Source organism: Solenopsis invicta, chromosome 4, assembly GCF_016802725.1.
Source record: "Solenopsis invicta isolate M01_SB chromosome 4, UNIL_Sinv_3.0, whole genome shotgun sequence".
Classification (NCBI taxonomy): Eukaryota; Metazoa; Arthropoda; class Insecta; order Hymenoptera; family Formicidae; genus Solenopsis; species Solenopsis invicta.
This window is the reverse complement of record NC_052667.1, coordinates 28981695-29000469: the sequence shown is the minus strand read 5'-3', so window position 1 is coordinate 29000469 and position 18775 is coordinate 28981695. Positions and strand designations below refer to the sequence as shown.

The 18775-nt window shown below is 29.0% G+C and overlaps 1 protein-coding gene across 4 annotated transcripts in view; it reads left to right on the top strand.

The window, feature by feature from the left end:
• Positions 1–18775, top strand: part of LOC105196682 (disheveled-associated activator of morphogenesis 1) — a 34016-nt gene that overhangs the window by 1126 nt on the left and 14115 nt on the right. Inside the window, exons 1-2 of one of the 4 annotated variants that reach the window (XM_039448756.1) lie at positions 15627–16375; positions 16951–17398. The exons of 1 other annotated variant lie outside the window; for it this stretch is intronic. In XM_039448756.1, the coding sequence (XP_039304690.1) occupies positions 17360–17398 (39 nt within the window). In that variant the 5' untranslated portion in view covers positions 15627–16375; positions 16951–17359. Of the gene's footprint in view, positions 1–4482; positions 5693–15626; positions 17399–18775 lie in introns of those variants that run through there. 2 more of the 4 variants (XM_026139341.2, XM_039448755.1) reach the window with 2 other exon arrangements.

The following is an 18775-nucleotide window of genomic DNA, read 5'->3' as shown; positions in this document are numbered from 1 at the left end:
CACATTTTCGTGTCAAGAACAAAGAAAATATAATTTGAATAATTACGATAAAAAAAGATACTTTATTTATGCATATATTTAAATCGATATACACGTATGTACTTGAGTTTATAGATACAACTACATTAAAAAGTTTCACTCCAAGAACTTTCTCCCGTATTATTGTCTTAGGCTTTTCGTTATAATAATTTTAATTTATATTTAATTTTAAATAAACCACTATATCGACGTTCCAGTAAATGCAACTAAATGTACAAAGGTAATATGATTAAATATTAAATCAAATATTAGATTAAATAAAGCAATTTAAATAAACGAGAATTAAACGTAAGTAAATTATTAATAAAATTAAATACCATAGTAACCGTCATGCTAAGTGAAAAGAATTTTAGTTTTGTCTCTTACGCGTTTCTGTGCTTTGTGACCTATAAATTTAAAGAAATGTTATTTAGACATTTAACTTTAATTAAAAGTCATTGATTTGTTTGCATGGGCGCGGTAGGTAATTAACCGTCAGCAAATCAATAAATATATTATACAGACTGATTTCTTAATCTCCTCTTGTTTTATTTATATTTCACGTATGTGAAATATAATTCGCATATGTGAAATATATATAAAATAAGAAAATTTGTCAACGTATCAATTTTAAAAGCTACATTTCTCAAAATCTCTCTCTCTCTCTCTCTCTTTCTCTGCCATTTAACATGCGATACAAACCTATAGTTTGTTAGAACCCAAATGATAAACAGCGCATTGCGATAGGACCCGCTTGACATTTGAAAATGTCAGTAACTACCTACATAAGTTCTATACGTAAGCTTATTACCATTATACTGATATTCGACATTAGAAACTAAACTATTATTGTCTGACCAATACGTGTACAATATGCATGTGACAATTGTTTCCGACTTTTCTTACCTTCTTGCGAAATAAAACAATTTTGAAAGAATGCAATTATTTCGTAACTTGTACGCTCAAGATTCTTTGATGTTTCTTTAGAAATTGATGTGCATTAATGTTAACGTATTTGCTAATTCTTGCAAAACAAAATGTAAAATTTCTGTGCACAATGATGTTCTATAGATTGAAATCACTTGCATTTTGGCGATTTTTATTATTTTTGTTGTGATCTTTTCGATCACACTCACGCACTCGAACATGTATCAAACTCATGTCTAACTGTAAGAATACTGATTGTGAGACATACACATATTACCTCACACAGAGGTAACGTAAAGTATATAACAATAATTGCTAGCCTCTATTATTTTTCTATTATTTTTCTCGTCAATAGTTGTTTTTTAGAAATAATAGATTGATTACAAAGACAAAATCATGTAAAAGTCTATGATAGTTGATATTATCGTAAACTGAGACACAATTTATTTAGTATCTACATTTTCTATATAAAGTAGAACCATTCATCACGATATGTATTCGTAATCAAAAATTTTATAACTAGCTAACTTATAAGCAAAAACATATATGTCATCATAGCAACGTACAAAATATGTCGTATTAACGCACACTAGTAGCCCCGTCTGTTTAGTCTCTTCTCGCTTTTACGCAAACTATTTTCGGCATCGCTTGTACCAATGCAACGATACATCGTAGCCTGAATCCACACTTTATCATGTCACTCCATCTCAATACAAATCTCATTTTCTTTTATCATCACATAAAAATATATAGTCACGAATATCTCATCAACGCTCCGTCATACATGCGCGCGCGCACACACGCACACGCACACGCACACGCACACGCACACGCACACGCACACGCACACGCGCACACACATCCGAAAAGGTAGAGTGAGAGAGAAAGAGAGGAGAAAAGTAAAGAGAAGAAAAAAGATTGCAAGCAGCAAATATTATATCCAGATACATTATAAAAACTAATTTTTTAAAAAAATTGAATAATAAGAAGGAATATTCACCGATTGAAGTACATATTTATTGTTTACAAACAAGAGAGAGAGAGAGAGAGAGAGAGAGAGAGAGAGAGAGAGAGAGAACCGTAAATAATAGATATTATTATAAGAATCTAAATATTTCATAAGAAATTATTATGTCATTATTTATACCGTCTCTCAACCCAGATTAATTAATGAAAAATTGAACATATTATCTTGTTTATTTGTGTGAATTACTTGACACATATAAAATAAAAAAAAAAATATATATATAACTTTTTTCTACGAAAAACTGTAAAATGGAGAGCAATAAAAAAATCATTTCAGTAAAAAATTTCAAATTAAAAAACACGATTGCTATGCAAAAATCTACAGAGAAAAAATGATCCTGTTTTTTTTTCCTTATTTTCAAAAAAATTGCCCCGTCATTCTTACGGGTTTTTAATCATAATTCTCTCTAATCAATGAATTTCAGCTGATATAAAATAATGTTAGTTGAAGATTGAGAAACCGATCGATAAGCATTATTTAAGACTTAATATCAGCTGATGATTACAATAAGAATAATCCAGATTTTTCTTTAAATATTATAACTAGCGAAAACAGGAACAAATCAATAGCCATCGGGCCGATAAATTAATGCCTTCTAATCGAATCGTCCGTTTGTCTATTCGTTAACCAGAAACGACGCGATAAAATCGATAGCTCTGCATTCACATCAACGCCATGTGGGTTATCGACCACAGCTGTCAGCTCCCTGTAGACACAATGTGCACCCTTAAAGCTTCCCTCACACAAGATCTCATCGGTGGAGAATAATTGGTACAGACCGCGTGAAATCCCCATAAAGCGTTTCTCTCGATAAATCGTATAATTTTTTGTTCGCAAATTTTCAATGTTTTGTGGTATACATATATGCGAGGTATCAGAAAATTAATATTAATTATTAAGTATAAAGTGGTACAGATTGAAATTTATTGACAAAGAGATAAAATATATGGCAACAATGCTTTGATATAACGGTATACGTATGTATGGATAATATTTCAATATAATATGCATAACTAAATCCACTTAGCAGTAACGATAATTTTTATAATTATTAATACAAAGTAAACATTTTTATATCTATACAAGTAAAAAATAATATTATTATAAATTATAATTTCTAATGATAGACAAACAAAAATATAATAAAAATCTGTATTAATTGCTTAAAAAGTTATAAAATATTACGATATTTATTACCGTATTTTTCAAATTTAGAAAAGAGTGAACACACTTTTATGTGACAACGCACAGATTACAGTAAGTAATATTTATAGTAATACATAAAAGTTAAATTTGATTAAAAGGTGTAACTTTCTATTGAAAAGTTAAGGTCAAATGCTATATAGGTTTGTCATTCATTCATACCAGTATCGGTTGCAGTATATTTACGTGTTTTAAATTCTCTCAAGTGCCTTTCTTAAGCCCGACGTGCATAAACCTTAAAGATGAATCTTTCATATTAAGAAATTTGTTTGTATAACGAATAAGTCAAAGAAGAGTGGTGTCTATCGAAATATTATAATACACGCATGTACATTAAAGACATAAATCGTAATAAAGATGACATATTAACATCATTCTTTTAAAAATAAACTGATTATTAGTTTGTCGTCCATTCTCTGGCATAATTATAATAAACGCAACGAAAAGAAAGAAACTTCAAAAATTGATTGAAACAGATCATGTAGATTCAAATCGTTCGATATATGGCTAAAACAATCATGTTTCAACGCCTGTACATTATTCATCTTTTATAAACTTTTGATTAGATATTAAAACCAAACTTTCATTTTTTAAGAATTTTTTGTAAAAAAATTTTAAGTATAATTTTAAACAAGCATAAAGTTTTACAATCCAATTTTGTTGAAAAAAAAATTAAATTCTAAATTAACGTAAAAATTTACATAAATAAAAGTACCAATAATTTGAGACATATAATACACATATTACATAATTAAATACTAGTAAGAATTATTTTTTCTCATATTGTTATTCATCACTTCATATATGCATTGTGATATTATTACGCATACGTAACGATTACACGTTGAATGTCATCTCTATACGAGTCATAAATTACAACTAGACAGCACAGTTACTCGACAATTGGAAGCAATTGACAGCAATTAAGGCCAGAAGTTGAAAACGTCGTGATTTTATATCATGCCGATAATACGCAACAATAAACAATGCTATAAAACTTTAAATTTCAAATGACGTACAAAATGAGATAGAGCTAATAATAACTTTAGTTTCCAAAATTTATTTAATGCTTTACTATTTAGATAAAATTAAAAAAGAATTATAAAAAATAAAGTACAATATATACAGTTATTAAAGTAAACTAAAAACTTTAAACTGAAAATATTATATATAAACAAGAGTAAGTATTAGAAAAATATATAGCTAATAACTAAGTTTATTTATAAATTTATATATACAAATATCTCAAATAAAAAATATCGTATGTGTATATTCTTGCGTGCGCGCGCGTGTGTGTGTGTGTGTGTATGTGTACTTAAAATTTCTCCAATTTTTTTAAAAACCTCAAACATTTTTTGAGGATTTCAAATAATGTAACAACTTTGGGGCAACTGTTCCAAGAGCAATGTTCCATTAATTTGAGAGCAAATTATTCCTTCGATGAATGTTATAATAAGAAAAATATGTATATATTAATAATGCATGAAATATGAATAAACAACTTAAAGATTTGGAGCTAGAAATATTTACAAAAGCAAGAAAGAAAATTTTATTTAATTATTATAAAACTAGATCATATTAAACATAATTATTAATCTCATAAACGAAAAATTCAAACAAAAAAGTAATTTTGTTTAAATTCCATTTTGGAAGATCTATTTAGCAAGAAATATCTTTTATAAACATGATCAGTCTGATAACATTGATCAGTCTGAACCAGTGACTAATTTAAGATCTAGTCAAATAACGAGAAATAAGAAAAAAATATATTTTATTCGAAAGTTGTAGGACGAGTAATGTAAGTAGTAAGGTCCTTGGACAGATGTTTAGTCCACAGCGCAAGGGTCCAGTCCCCTCGTGAAGAGTTATCCCGAGAACTACCCTCCATTGATGATTACGGCATATGAGTCGGCTGCTAGTACCCACGACAATAGTCCCACTATTGCTTCCCTTCTGAGCTAAGCTTAAGGGACACGTGACATGTGCTCGCTTGGGAACAAACGCACACAAATACAAAACATACACACACACACACACACACACACACACATACTTAATGCATATGCCACGTTCTAAACAAAATTTATCAGACTCTCTTGGACTGTCTCGGCGTTCGGTTTACTACACGAACGTCTCGTATGGATAAAAATTTATAAGTGTGTAAAAAATGTTGCATCAGTTACAAAGATGTGTCCGTAACATTCGTATTTGTGATTTTTGTTCAAGAAACATTGTTTTGTTATTTCACCAAAAGTAATCTCGCACAGTAATAAATAAAACATTAAAAATGCAATACAAACAATAAGTGTCATGAAGAAAAAAGTGCATTTACGAATTTGGAATATGTTTAACAAGTTATTATCGGAAAATGTGTTTAATTAAACGGAATGTTACCGTTTACGGAATGATGCGTGTTAATTCAGTTTTCAAATGAAACAAATTTGCAATTATTTAATTTTGGTTTGTTTGTCCGTTAATAAAAGAACATATAAAGTAGAACGAGATAGAAACTGTAAGGTATAGTATGTTATTGATAATATAGTAATGTTATACTTGTTTAATTATTCAAAAAATGTATGCATATATATATATATATATATATACGTTTGAATATTAATTTTCAGGTAAGATAAGAAATATGTATAAATTAATAATAAACGTATATAAGAAAATATACATCTCTTAAACTTTTATATTTAACAATATATTTTAAACAAAATAAATTCAGTTTTGTACAATTGTGATGTATCCCTTCAGAGAAATGTCGTTTGAGCCTCAATCATTAAAAAAAAAAAAAAAAAAAAAAAACCAATAATACATAAGTTTCAAGTGTTGATGCAATAACAGATATACATTGCAAGAGAGATTCTTTGCATTGAGATATGAATTACATGTTCAGAGAGAGAGAGAGAAAGCAAGAAAAAGAGAGAAAGAGAGAGAGAGAATGGCAGACAGGACACAGTGTATCTCCATAAAGACCGCCGAAGGGCGACGTTTAATGCATATGTGCGAACAGTTTAAGCGCTATTTTCTAATGTAAACGAATATACTCTTGGTAATTGGCAATTGCAAAGCGGAAATAGCCAATGCTTTCATTGTCGGTGCGTGAAATTCTACGATACAAATATTAAACTCATTAATGGATATTGTTATAATTATTATAACTGCATATATTATACTTATTTATGTCACTTGTTATTTATTATAATAATATAATATACTAGTCTAATGTACATAATTTATACATAATCATTACAAAATCAAAGAAATGCGGTAGATTTTAATCTGTCACATAAATTTTATATTTATTGATTCTATTTTATATATAACTGGTATATTTATAATTATTAAAATATTTCAAATAATATCAACTAGTAACTTCAACTTATACTGTACATAACAATAAATAATTGATTAATTTAATTAAAGTAATTAATTTAAATCATTTTTCTTAATTAATGTTCCAAGTTACTTAATTGGGAATTATATAATCACCATATCTTGTAATCGATAAACACATATTCTTCCATATGTATAAGTTTTCCGCGTCAGAAAATATTTATTGCGGCGGAAACTTATTTCCGTGAGATATATGTATAATTATCATGGTATCGCAACGCGCTATTGATGCTGACACACACGTACCTCACAATGTATCGTTGCTGGAAACTTTTTTATCACCTACACCAAATACATATAAATATAACAAAAATGCTTGAAAAGTGCTTATACACTTAGATAAAGAACATTTTGCATTTGTGTTAAAATCAGTCCTTGTTAAAATTTTTGTATTGAATTTATAACATGCTTGAGTGTTAAATTAACATAATTTGATTGTGTTATTCGAATATTTATATTAAATTAATATTCAACAGTTCTTAGTATTAGAATACCTCAATTTATGAGCAAAAGGAACAAATAACATAAAAATAATTTATATGTTTGAAAAAAAAAATTCTAAGATAAATAAATAAAATGTATGTGGCAACAAATTTTAAATGTTGATTTTTCTAAAGAAATATGTTCCCTCAATTTGTTTCAAAGTGTTACATCTCTTGCAATGATTTTTTACGTAATATTTGGCTTACTTTCTAACATATTCATCTTGTATTAAATTTAATGCAATTTTCATTAAGGGAGAAGGCAAATAGTGACAGATTTTTTTCTTTTTCTTCTGCAAGCTAATTTTAGGTTTTCAAGATATGATTTTTCACTAAAAAAGTACTTTCCAACTTGAAATATAAGAAAAACTTGATTAGAAATCGCATAAGTCATGTATGAAGAGAGGGAAGGGGGTGCTAAATTTTCATAAAATTTCAAGTCTACATTCGTCACTCTTTGCTCCTAGTGTGGGGCAAATAGTGACACCCTAGAAAACAAGTGATATCAATTAATATTTTAAACAAAACGGCTTTTATATCGTACGTATATGTTAGTGATGACTGTAGAAAAAAAATAAATCACGAATAAAAAAAAGAAATATCGTAATTGCAAGACAAATTCATAATTTATAAGAAAAAAATATAACAATTTAATCAAAATTTTAATTGCTTATTAAGTGCTTATTAATTAACTGCTTATTTAATTACAATTTTGAGTAATATGAATTTAATTGTCCACTCTTTTTATGAACATAACAACTCTAACCTCTCTATGAACAATTCAAGTCTACATTTGTCACAATTTGCCTCAGAAGTTATTTTCTCCTTTAAAACTTTACTGATAATGAGAGAAACCAATTTGATATACCAGGTATACGGATTGTATCAAGATAAAAAAAATGTACTGTACGATACAAAATAAATTAAATGTCGTTCAAAGATTCAGCAATCAACAAAATGTACCTTAAAATATCAAAACAAAGAATTCTTGTTTTCACGACAAAATTTTAAGCTTCTCCTTTAGCTATATTTGGCTTTATAATTTCACGTTTTTCTTTAGAAAATAATTAGATACTTAAAAACTATCTTTGTATCGATGATAGATGGTAAAATAAGTATGGGAAAAGGAAGAAATTTAAATTGACACTATTCGCCTCTCCTCTCCGTTACTGTGTAACAATAAAAGTAAGAAGATGATCGCAATAATCAAAATAAAAAATATGCGTACCTCTTTTTGACAACAATATGAAATCAACAAATACGAAAAAAATAAAGCTCGATCAATTGCATTGCAAAAATTACAACCGTAATGTATCGTTGCGCAGACTTGAATTTCTCGATGCACTCCTCTTTTTTTAGTACAAACTCAGAATGTAAATCAAAGCAAATAACGTAACCGGGTTTCTTGCGATTCTCTCTTCTTTTTTGTCATAAATTTAGCCGACCTCGATCTTAAGCCTTGTATCCACGATGCTAGAAATCGGTCCGAGATCTCGAACAGAGAAAGAATTGACCAATCGCATTTGAACAATTCGGCCAACTGATTAATGCAATTGGTCAATTCTCTCTCTCTCTCTCTCTCTCTCTCTCTCTCCTCCTCCCCCCCTCCCTCCGAGATCTCGGGCCAACTTCTAGCATCGTGGACAAAAGGCTTTAGAAAATCTTACAAATGAGCAGAAACAAATAATGAAAAAAAAAACGAAAAAATTAAATGTTTAAATACATGACAAAAGTTTTAGTTTGTATTATTAAAGTGAATAAAATTTACGCGAAAAGCATTGGAAATTATTTGACTTTAATTTTGTGACGGTACAATTTAAATTAATATATGATACTTATAGACACTGAAAAAATTAAAATTATAAATAGACTTTTTATAATAAAGTTAGTCAGTATAAATGCAATAATTACAGACAGTTGAATAATTCATTAATAAAAATATTCGATTCTCTGCAAGATCTTTAGGTATGGTACAAACACATTCATGTTTCTCGTCTGCTGAATCCATATTGGGTCAGTAGAACTGACATTTTTAAGTCGATTCAAACAGGCAATTTTTCTGTGCTTTCATCACATTCCATTTGCGATTTTACTGAGGAAACTTCACGCATGAAGGCGTGCCACTGTATACATATATATATATATATATATATATATATATATATATATATATATATAGTTATAAGAACTTGCATCGCTCGAAAGTCGAATAGTGATGTAAAGAGAAGTGATGTAAAATAATAGATTGTAACGACAAATTAGAAAAAACATTGATAAACAAATGATCGCAAATTTAACGCAATCATGCAAATTGGTGTTATTGGCGACTTCACCATGATAACAAATCGCATCTTATCCATTGCTCCAAGTCAGAAATGTAGAGCTCGTCCACTTAAAGTTAAAAGCATATTTGGCACACTTATACGACGCGATGATAGGAAAACTGCATGCGTTACGCACGTAAGGCTGAAAGAAACACATTCTCATCGAATTGCGCAACAGATCTAGGCAACGGGAGAAGTGTTACGAGAGTCATTATCGCCGGTTCACTTTTACGAAAAAATTAGAAATTAAATTGCATTTTGCAATTTTAAGCTCGCAATGATAAAAAGATTACTTAATTAAATAAATTACATAAATTATAAATATTTATACATATAAAACATGTGTGTGTGTGTGTGTGTGTGTGTGTGTAATAGAAATCGTTAATTAAAAATATTTTAAAATAATATAAATAATTTAAAACAATTATTTGTATGAGAGAAAAGAAAAATAAAGAAAACATTTTAACGTACAAAAAATATGTTAGAAATAATAAAAGAAAAATATTGGCACAGTACTATATCACCTAAGTAACATGTTGTAACAAAACGTGATAAAAAGAATATTATTTTAAAAAGTACAAAGGGATATTGTACATGATATGTACCTGCATTTAGTTTAAAATATTAACTTGTGTTAGATATATATACAAATATGTATGTAGAATCAGTAGATCGACCGAAAAAAAATATATGTACATGTGCATTGATATAATTGTAAAAGTACAAAGTATCAGGTAGAATCAAGCGTAATTGTTTTAAAAAATGTCAGAAAATGGATTACGTAACATATAAAATATTATGCAGATATCTTGACAAATTTTAAAACACAATCATTGGAAATGGTACAAATATCCATGACAGATGTTCAACCATTTACGTGCCAAGAAACTACAATTACTCTTCTTTAAATCTATTTAAATGCTCGCGTCGCGGTCATACGTCAGATCTTCTTCGCGACTAGTGAATTGAAATGCGTCTCCCATCGGATCGCAGCACCGTTAACGCGTATGTTGGCACGGCTATCTACTAAATTTATTCTAAAATGCGCCTCAGGTCAGTATGCCACGGTTTGTGTTAAGCAGCAAATATAACAAGTCGAGGTGTGCTGAGATCTGAGAATGTCACTCGTGTCTTGTTCGATAGTTTTTCTTTCAAACCAAAATATTAACAAATTATTAATTATCTAAAAAGAGTTTTAAAGATTATAAAGGCACGCGCGCGCGCGCACGCGCACACACACACACACACACACACACACACACACATACACACACAAGTCGTCATATATGTATTTTATATCATAATTTTTTATTTTTAAATTTAACTATAGAAACCAAAAAGTTTCTGTATGTTAAGTTACTTACATACATATATTATTTTATACATAATTTAACGCTTACATAGAATTTATCAAAATATGTTAAAAAAGTACATGTTCAAAAAAACAAAAAATCTCTATATTATGCATTTTTATATTTTATCTGGTAAAATCTTTTCTTTGGTATTTAATTTAAATTATTTAATTGCTTTTATCAGCAATAGTGATAATTGTTAAGAATTCAATGATGTGCAATGTAGAATACAATATCAATTACTAAACATTCAATATGCATATTACTCAATTTCATAATCAACATTGCCAATATTTTCTCCATTGCGACTAACTACGACTAACTACTAAATAAATATTTCTTGACTTTATATAGATAAAGAGGAATCATTCAACGTTTATCATTTATGTTACTACATGTATACGTAAACTTTAACAATTGTCCATATAATTGTTTAAGAACATTAACGTTTTTTAGATATCGTCATAGATATATCACCACAATCGAAAAGAATGAAATACACTGGAAAATATGTAACGTGTGAAAAAATCTAGGAGGATGCGTAATTTTATTATGGAATCAAAAACTGTTGTAAAACTGAAATGAGAACTGAGTGTCAAAATAATCTTAAATAAACCTACGTAGCTGCAAACGAATTTACTCTGAATATTAGACAAGTCATCGTAGCCGGATTTCATCTATAATGGAGCAGAGTAGACGCAATAACGTATAACGGGACATAAAATATGAGCCACGATACAGCAGAGACGACATGTGAATATCTAAACGATTTTTCTCGACGCGGCGACGTTGCGTTGTATGGATAGGAATGAGTTAAATCCTCGAATATGGCATAGCAAAATCTAAAGAAATATTAAAATCGATCTCTAAATCACACGAGTAGATCTTACAAGTTAGATATTCATTATTAGAATATTTATAAAAAAATAGGTAAAAATTGATCTATTTAATTTATACAAATACTATATTTGTTAATTTAACTAATCTAATTATTATAATTATTATACAAGCGTTATTGCATTTTAACTATATAGTATTTTATTAAACGTTTAATACAATGTTTAATTTGCACAATCAAAAATAGAAATTTACTAAAATTGAAAATAAAATCTATTAATTAAATTTGACGAATTGTTACGTATATACATACAAATAGCCTACCTATATTAATATTCCGTCGATTTAAACATGGCGATGCAAAATTATTCAACGTGTAGTCGGCGCGGCGCGGCGTACTAAATATCGAAAGCGAGACAGAGTACATGAGAATACCATTGCAGCGGAAGGGAAAGGAAGATATCGCATAACGGGTCTTCTCTTTAGTAGGTCGATACGTGCAATAGTTGACACCGATTAGGATGTCATGGGAAAATGCACTTATACGTCTACGTCTATAAAATTTTTCACTAATGTCCAGAGTTATTTTTTATTATATATAATATAATAAAAAAGATGATTGAAGAAATAGAAAGAGGATAGAAACTTTAATGTTTCTCCAAGTGTATATCACGTCCACTTTAATCGAAACATCATTAAACCGTTCACAAATAGTTTCTTCGGCATTATAAGCAAACATATTCTGTACTTTTATCAGTTTACTAGCAGTTTATCATTATAATATTAATGACGATATAGATACAAAGATTAAGTTCACAAATTATATCAGTAAGACGCAATGTATCATAAATAACAAACCCGCGATAAATTATTATCTAGCGAATTGAATATAAAAACTCGCAAAATTCCATCCTTGAAATTCTTTTTGTTTAGTCAAGTCTAAAAACATTTAAAGTTTTATAACTCTTTTCGTAATTATTGTATTTCATATAATTGTCAGATACATATTTAAATTCGTTTTTTTAACGTCTTTGAAATTTACTTTTTATCCTAAGATTAAGCCATTACGGAAAAACAGATAAAAGCGTGGCCTCACATGTTTCCACGAAAAGTTTCTCTTTTGTTTTCACCAACGATGCCCAGTCGTATCAATACTAGATTGTTTCGCATTTAAAGGACTAGACATGTACATTTCGATGATAAAGCAAGTAAAAGAACGATGTACGGTCGATTAGCTTCATCATTAGCGAGTTGTATGAGTACCTCTAACTTGAATAAGAAGCAAACAAATGTTCACGACATGAGAATCCAATTTTGTACGCATCTTTCTCTTGTTCTGCTTCTGCTTCTCTCTCTCTCTCTCTCCTCTCTCTCTCTCTCTCTCTCTCTCTCTCTCTCTCTTTTGCATTAAAAAAAGATTTCTAAATAAACTAATGATTGATATAGCTGTATTAAAATCAGTATTGACATATCAAATATGATTGCTAAATCAGCAAAGAAATCAGAGTATTTTCGGCGAAATTCTTATCAGATTCCCTAGAAAAACCGAGAGAAAAACAAAGAGAGAAATGTACAAATTATTTCAAAAGTTTTGACAGTTTATTTGTAATATACCTTCCTCCGATTATGATACTTTTTAAATTAGAGAATCGTACATATTTCATAGCAGTCCAAATTATTATCATATAGATCTCATTTATTACAAACACATTTATTTCAATTCCAATAAAAAATTTTGTATATATAATTGTACCAAATTATATATTATAAATGCGTCCATATATTAATTATACATATATACTGGTGAGAAAGCTGAAAGAATTAACGCTGTTCTTCCGTGCGTTCTATACTGATAATCTAATTGTAATATCACTTAATTTCTGTGATTACAAAAGTGATCACTCATTCAATTTGTGATCAGACGTTAATATTATTTGACCTCGATCAAACCTGGATTTGACATTTCGTGATGATCCATAAACACTCGATATTATAAATATACATATTTGTGATAGTTGAATATCGTCAAAAACAAAAATAAAACATATAGTTAAAATAATTTTTTATAAATAATAAATTATATATAAAATTACAGTTGTAAATTTCCAGTTACCAATTTGTACATATGCAAAATAGTACGTGGTATAACTTGCGAAGTTTTTGCTATGCTCAGGATAAAGTAAAATAAAAGTTTTTTATAGTTTTTGAGGAGAGAAATCCAATGATGTGCTAGTTATGTAAAATGGCATGATGGAAATACAAAAAATTGAGTTTAAATTAAAAAAACACGTGACGTCGCGCAATCATTCGTAAGGTTATTACATTATATGTATCAATGGCACCAAGTGTTATGCATCACGTTTTGACATAGAAATATATATCTTATAACACTGCTATATTTACTAATAAAAATAGCAAATGCAATGGAAAGTTTTCGTGCGACAGTTAATAGGTAGGGGAAACTGATTCGAACATCTTGCATTTTTCGAGCAAGAATTATTTCCGAGTTTTTCGAATTATACGGAATAAAATCTGGAATAATTTATAGATATATAATTTGCAATTATTTAATGTTACATTTAAACGAGTAACATAAAAATTATTCTAGTTGCTATTATATTTTTTTATTTAATATAACACACACACACACACACACACATAAACAATTTATATATAATTATATGTAATAATTAGACAACATTATATAATATTACATATAATTATATAACAGATTTTACATAATTTAATGTAATTATATAGAAAAAAGTTTTTACCGGGATCCACCAAAATAAAAGTACCGTAATATTTTTAACCATTGCATGTACATACAACACAAGTATGGTAAATAAAATTTTCAGAAAAATATCTTAAAAAACATTCTCAAACATCTACATAAAATCTACGAGTATAATTTGATATTGGATAACAAAAGTAAAAGTTTCATTTTGTAGCATATTCTAGCGTACACATAAAAATAACGCTTAATTTCTCATAAAAAAGTTGATTCGTTGTTTATAAATATACTTATTAGTATGTTAGCCCGACTGCTAACTAGCATACTCGACAAACTCAATTCAATTCAATCACGTAGAGTTATTAAGAATTTTAAAGATGCTTAGAATTTTAAAGCAAACCCCACAATAAAGATTACGTTCAAGATAGTCTAATTAAAGAACAATAAAATCCTTCCTCTCTTTCTCTCACTTGTCAGTTATGCAGGAGAAAAGCATAAAAGTGCACGCGCGCAGGAGGAAAAAATATTCCGTCGGTCGTGCACTTTATTTTTCTTCCTGAAAAACCAGTCGTCGCGCATCAGCGAGAAGAGACAAGAGTGCACATTCCGCGCTCGACAAGACGGCAAGGCTGCCGAGTATCACAGGGCAAGCAAGGACGAACGTTTTCTATCGTACGCCAGATCAACGACGAATCGCGTCGGATCGCGACGAACGAGAAATGAGGAATACGAGTCGGAATCCACCGGGGTCTAAGACTCTCGCGAACTCGCATGCGTGACATACATAAGGCAAACTAGCTGATCGCTACATTCTTTTTTATCTTTCTTCATTATTGCGATGTGCTGATGCTCAAACGACAATTGTTTATCGATTTCCCCCTTCTCCCAAATATATACTTTGATAATTACTATCGAAACTTACACGCGAAAGGTAAATGCGGGCGGAACGTTTCACAACTCGCAATCTTAATTTTAACATTGTAACAGATATATTGTCTATATATCATGTCTGTTCTAATACTATTTTATCTGAAATTTCATACAATTAACAATTTTTATGGAGCATTAAAATTTTATTCAATTGTTATTCTATTTCTCAATAAAAAATAAATGATAATATAAAACAATGATAATATAAATAAAACTAATAACCCCCCACCCCCCCCTCCGAAAGCAAACACGGAATACATGTAGAAAGTATCAAGAAAAGTATTGATGTTTCTTTTTGTTTCCAAAATAAAATTATACATATTTACTATTAAAATATTAAAAATATTTTTACAAAAATGCTTCAACAAAATAATATTTCAACGAGGAAATTTTTATAACTTTCGATTCGGCTTTCCTTCGCACTCGTTAATCAACTAACAATTCATGTTTACTTTGAGAACGAATTGATTTTTGCACGATATGAATTACAAATAATATTTCCCGATTTTACAACAGGCCCGTGTCGTCGATTCAAGTCGATTCGTGGCAAAGAGATCCTAGCGCGCGCAAGTAGGCCCCCCTTCTTTCCAGAGCCCGGTCGGGGGGCCCCTATGTGCACCTGTACAGGTTGAGAGGTGTTGTGTTTTCACCTGGCAGTTCAACCTACAATCGCGAGCAGGAACGTTCCGCGGACGAGATCATCCGCTGTCTCATTCGAAGAGAGTTCTCGGCAAAAAAATCAAGTCACTATATTCATGATCAAATTTTCAATCATCATTATTCGTTGTCTAGATTGAATAATTTACGTTGTCTAGACTTTGAATAATTACAAGCGCAAAATACTTTTACAAATGAAAAATTTCACATTGGCAACATTCTAAACGCTGTTGAACGTATGACTTTTTTCAATGAGGAATCAATTTGAGTTGTTAGAAATGAACGAAGAGAATCATTGAGACTTCAAAAGATACTTCTTTTTGGAAAGCATAAAACAGTGAAAACAGTGAAGACAGTGAAGTGATGAAATAGAAGCTAGGTCTTTTGTGACTAAAGTTAAAATAGCAACATACAGAAAATGATTTATTATAATTTTAAAAATAGATTTCAGAAATTGACATTCGATATTAAGAAATCAGTCAAAGGTAAAAAATGGAGGACAATAAGAAGATTTTGTTACAAATTGATTAACTTTTATTAAAATTATTTTCTATAATAAAACGTAACCTTGAAATAACATACATTTTTATAAAACAATCTGGCAACAGAAATTAAGAAATACTATGTGAATAAATATGTAACGCAAAGTATCTTTGTAATAAGGATCAAATCTAATAATATACAATAATTAAAAAGGAAATTATTATATAATAATGTTGTAATTTATTCAACTAATCTAACTTTATAGTTACAAAACTTTTACAATCTTGATTAAAGATTAAATTTCTTTATAAATTGACGCTACATAAAAGTGTAACACTATTTTTAAGTGTTATTAAACACGTAGTGTTTAAAATATTGCTGAAAATAACAAAAAAAAGCTAGTGCAAAGTTCAACGTAGTTTCTTTAAATAAAATTATATAACTAAATACTTAATCAAATATTTTAATTATATTTCAATTTTTGTAATAAATACATAAAATGTAAAAATCAAAATTTGGACAAAATTGCAATTAAAGAACTTGACTTCTATTTGATCTTTAATTCGTAATATTATAGTTTCCATCTACTATAAAGCGAAAGACAGCTAAAGTGACAAATGACCGCGAGTATTAAAGAAGGACCACAAATTTATTTTATTCGCTCACAAAGATTATTTCAAAAGAAAAAAGCTTCAACGATACATATAACTTCCGCAATCCACAAGCAAAACCTAGTAGAGGAATCGAATGTTATCTTTGCAATCTCAGAGCAAGATGTAATCTAAATTAGTGTATTCCAAGTGTCGAGCTTAAACTCTATAGGCGCAGTGTAATTCTATGGTATGACTGTCGGCAAATATTAGTAAATCTTGTGCTTACGAAGTAAGGAACTATCGAACTATCGAACGGATACCCAACACGAGACATTTTGGTTCCGAGTTCAAAAGAAGACACTTATTTTGAAGAAGAAATTAACGAAATTCAAAATGGACATTATGTTGGAGAAAATGGGAAAACTAAATCTGGTAATGTGTGCATAGTTTAATTTGTAATGTATAGTTTAAGTAGTAAACGTTATTGTAATTTTTTATAATACATTGTTATATTAGCGATATAAATAATATACATATAATGCTGCTATCATAAACTGCAAATCGTAGTTGCAATTGCACAATTGCATTCACACTAATAATTGAATTTTAAAACAAATTAACTTTAGGTTAATTATAAATTAAAAGTAATAGAAATATTATTACAGTAATATGTTTAAATTGATAGTTAAATTACGTTTTGTCCAAATATTTTGTTATAAAATGCAACGATCATATTATTATTAAATTAATTAATTAACTAATTAAATGTTACGAGGAAAAAAAACAATTTTACTGCAGCTTCTAAAAGTTTAGCTAAACACATTAGAAAGTAATTTTATGTCAGATCCTCAAAATAATTATGTAGAACGCCCAAAACGTAATAACGTTACTGCAAATAGTTTTGGCACTCTAGTGATCAAGTTAAACATTCGATACAACAATTTTTAAACGCTTCAACATAATTATTTTCAGAACTGTATTTTCATCAAATTATTCTCTCCGTGTATGTAACGCATGACCAAAAATGCTATGTGCCCGAAAGTATATATTCGTAATTGAAAGTATATATTAAAAGCTTGTTAACTTTCTAATATATAACTGTTCATATATGAGCGTATGACGAAATGTTCGTAACGCTTTTTTAATAACAATTCCGAAGAAAGTGCATTATGAGTCACAATCAAAAATGCGTGGATATGAAAATTATTGTACACGCATTGCCTTTAAACCAAGAACTATTTCATCATTACTTTTTCCTTTTGTACGAACAATACTATATTGGCTGTGCACGCATAAATGAGCATAGCTCTCATCAAGCGACACGGTTGGCGACTCTTTTCTTTTTTTCAAATATTCAAATCGTCCTAATCGGCCATTATTATTATTATTATTATTATTATTATTATTATTATTATTATTATTAATTGTCAACATAATAAATACAACATACTAATAGGTATCCATAATTGTAAATTAGTAAATTATATGAAAATAAATAAATATTATTAAATACTAGTAAATCCTTGGTCATTTAATTTGGATTTCTGTCAAAAGCAATTAATGCTTGTTTACATTATTTACATTAAACAAATAAGATTTTTGTTTGTCGTATCGATAACTTGAACAAATATATACGCTAGTGGAAATTTCAACGAATCCGTTGATACGTTTTGCTTTCTGCCTTATTGTTCAAGTACTACGTGGCGTTGCATTAAATGCAATGTGTGGCAATATAACGTCGTTATGCTCTTCTATGATTAAATAACTTAATCCATTCATTTTCATGTACCTGCCATGTACATCGATGAG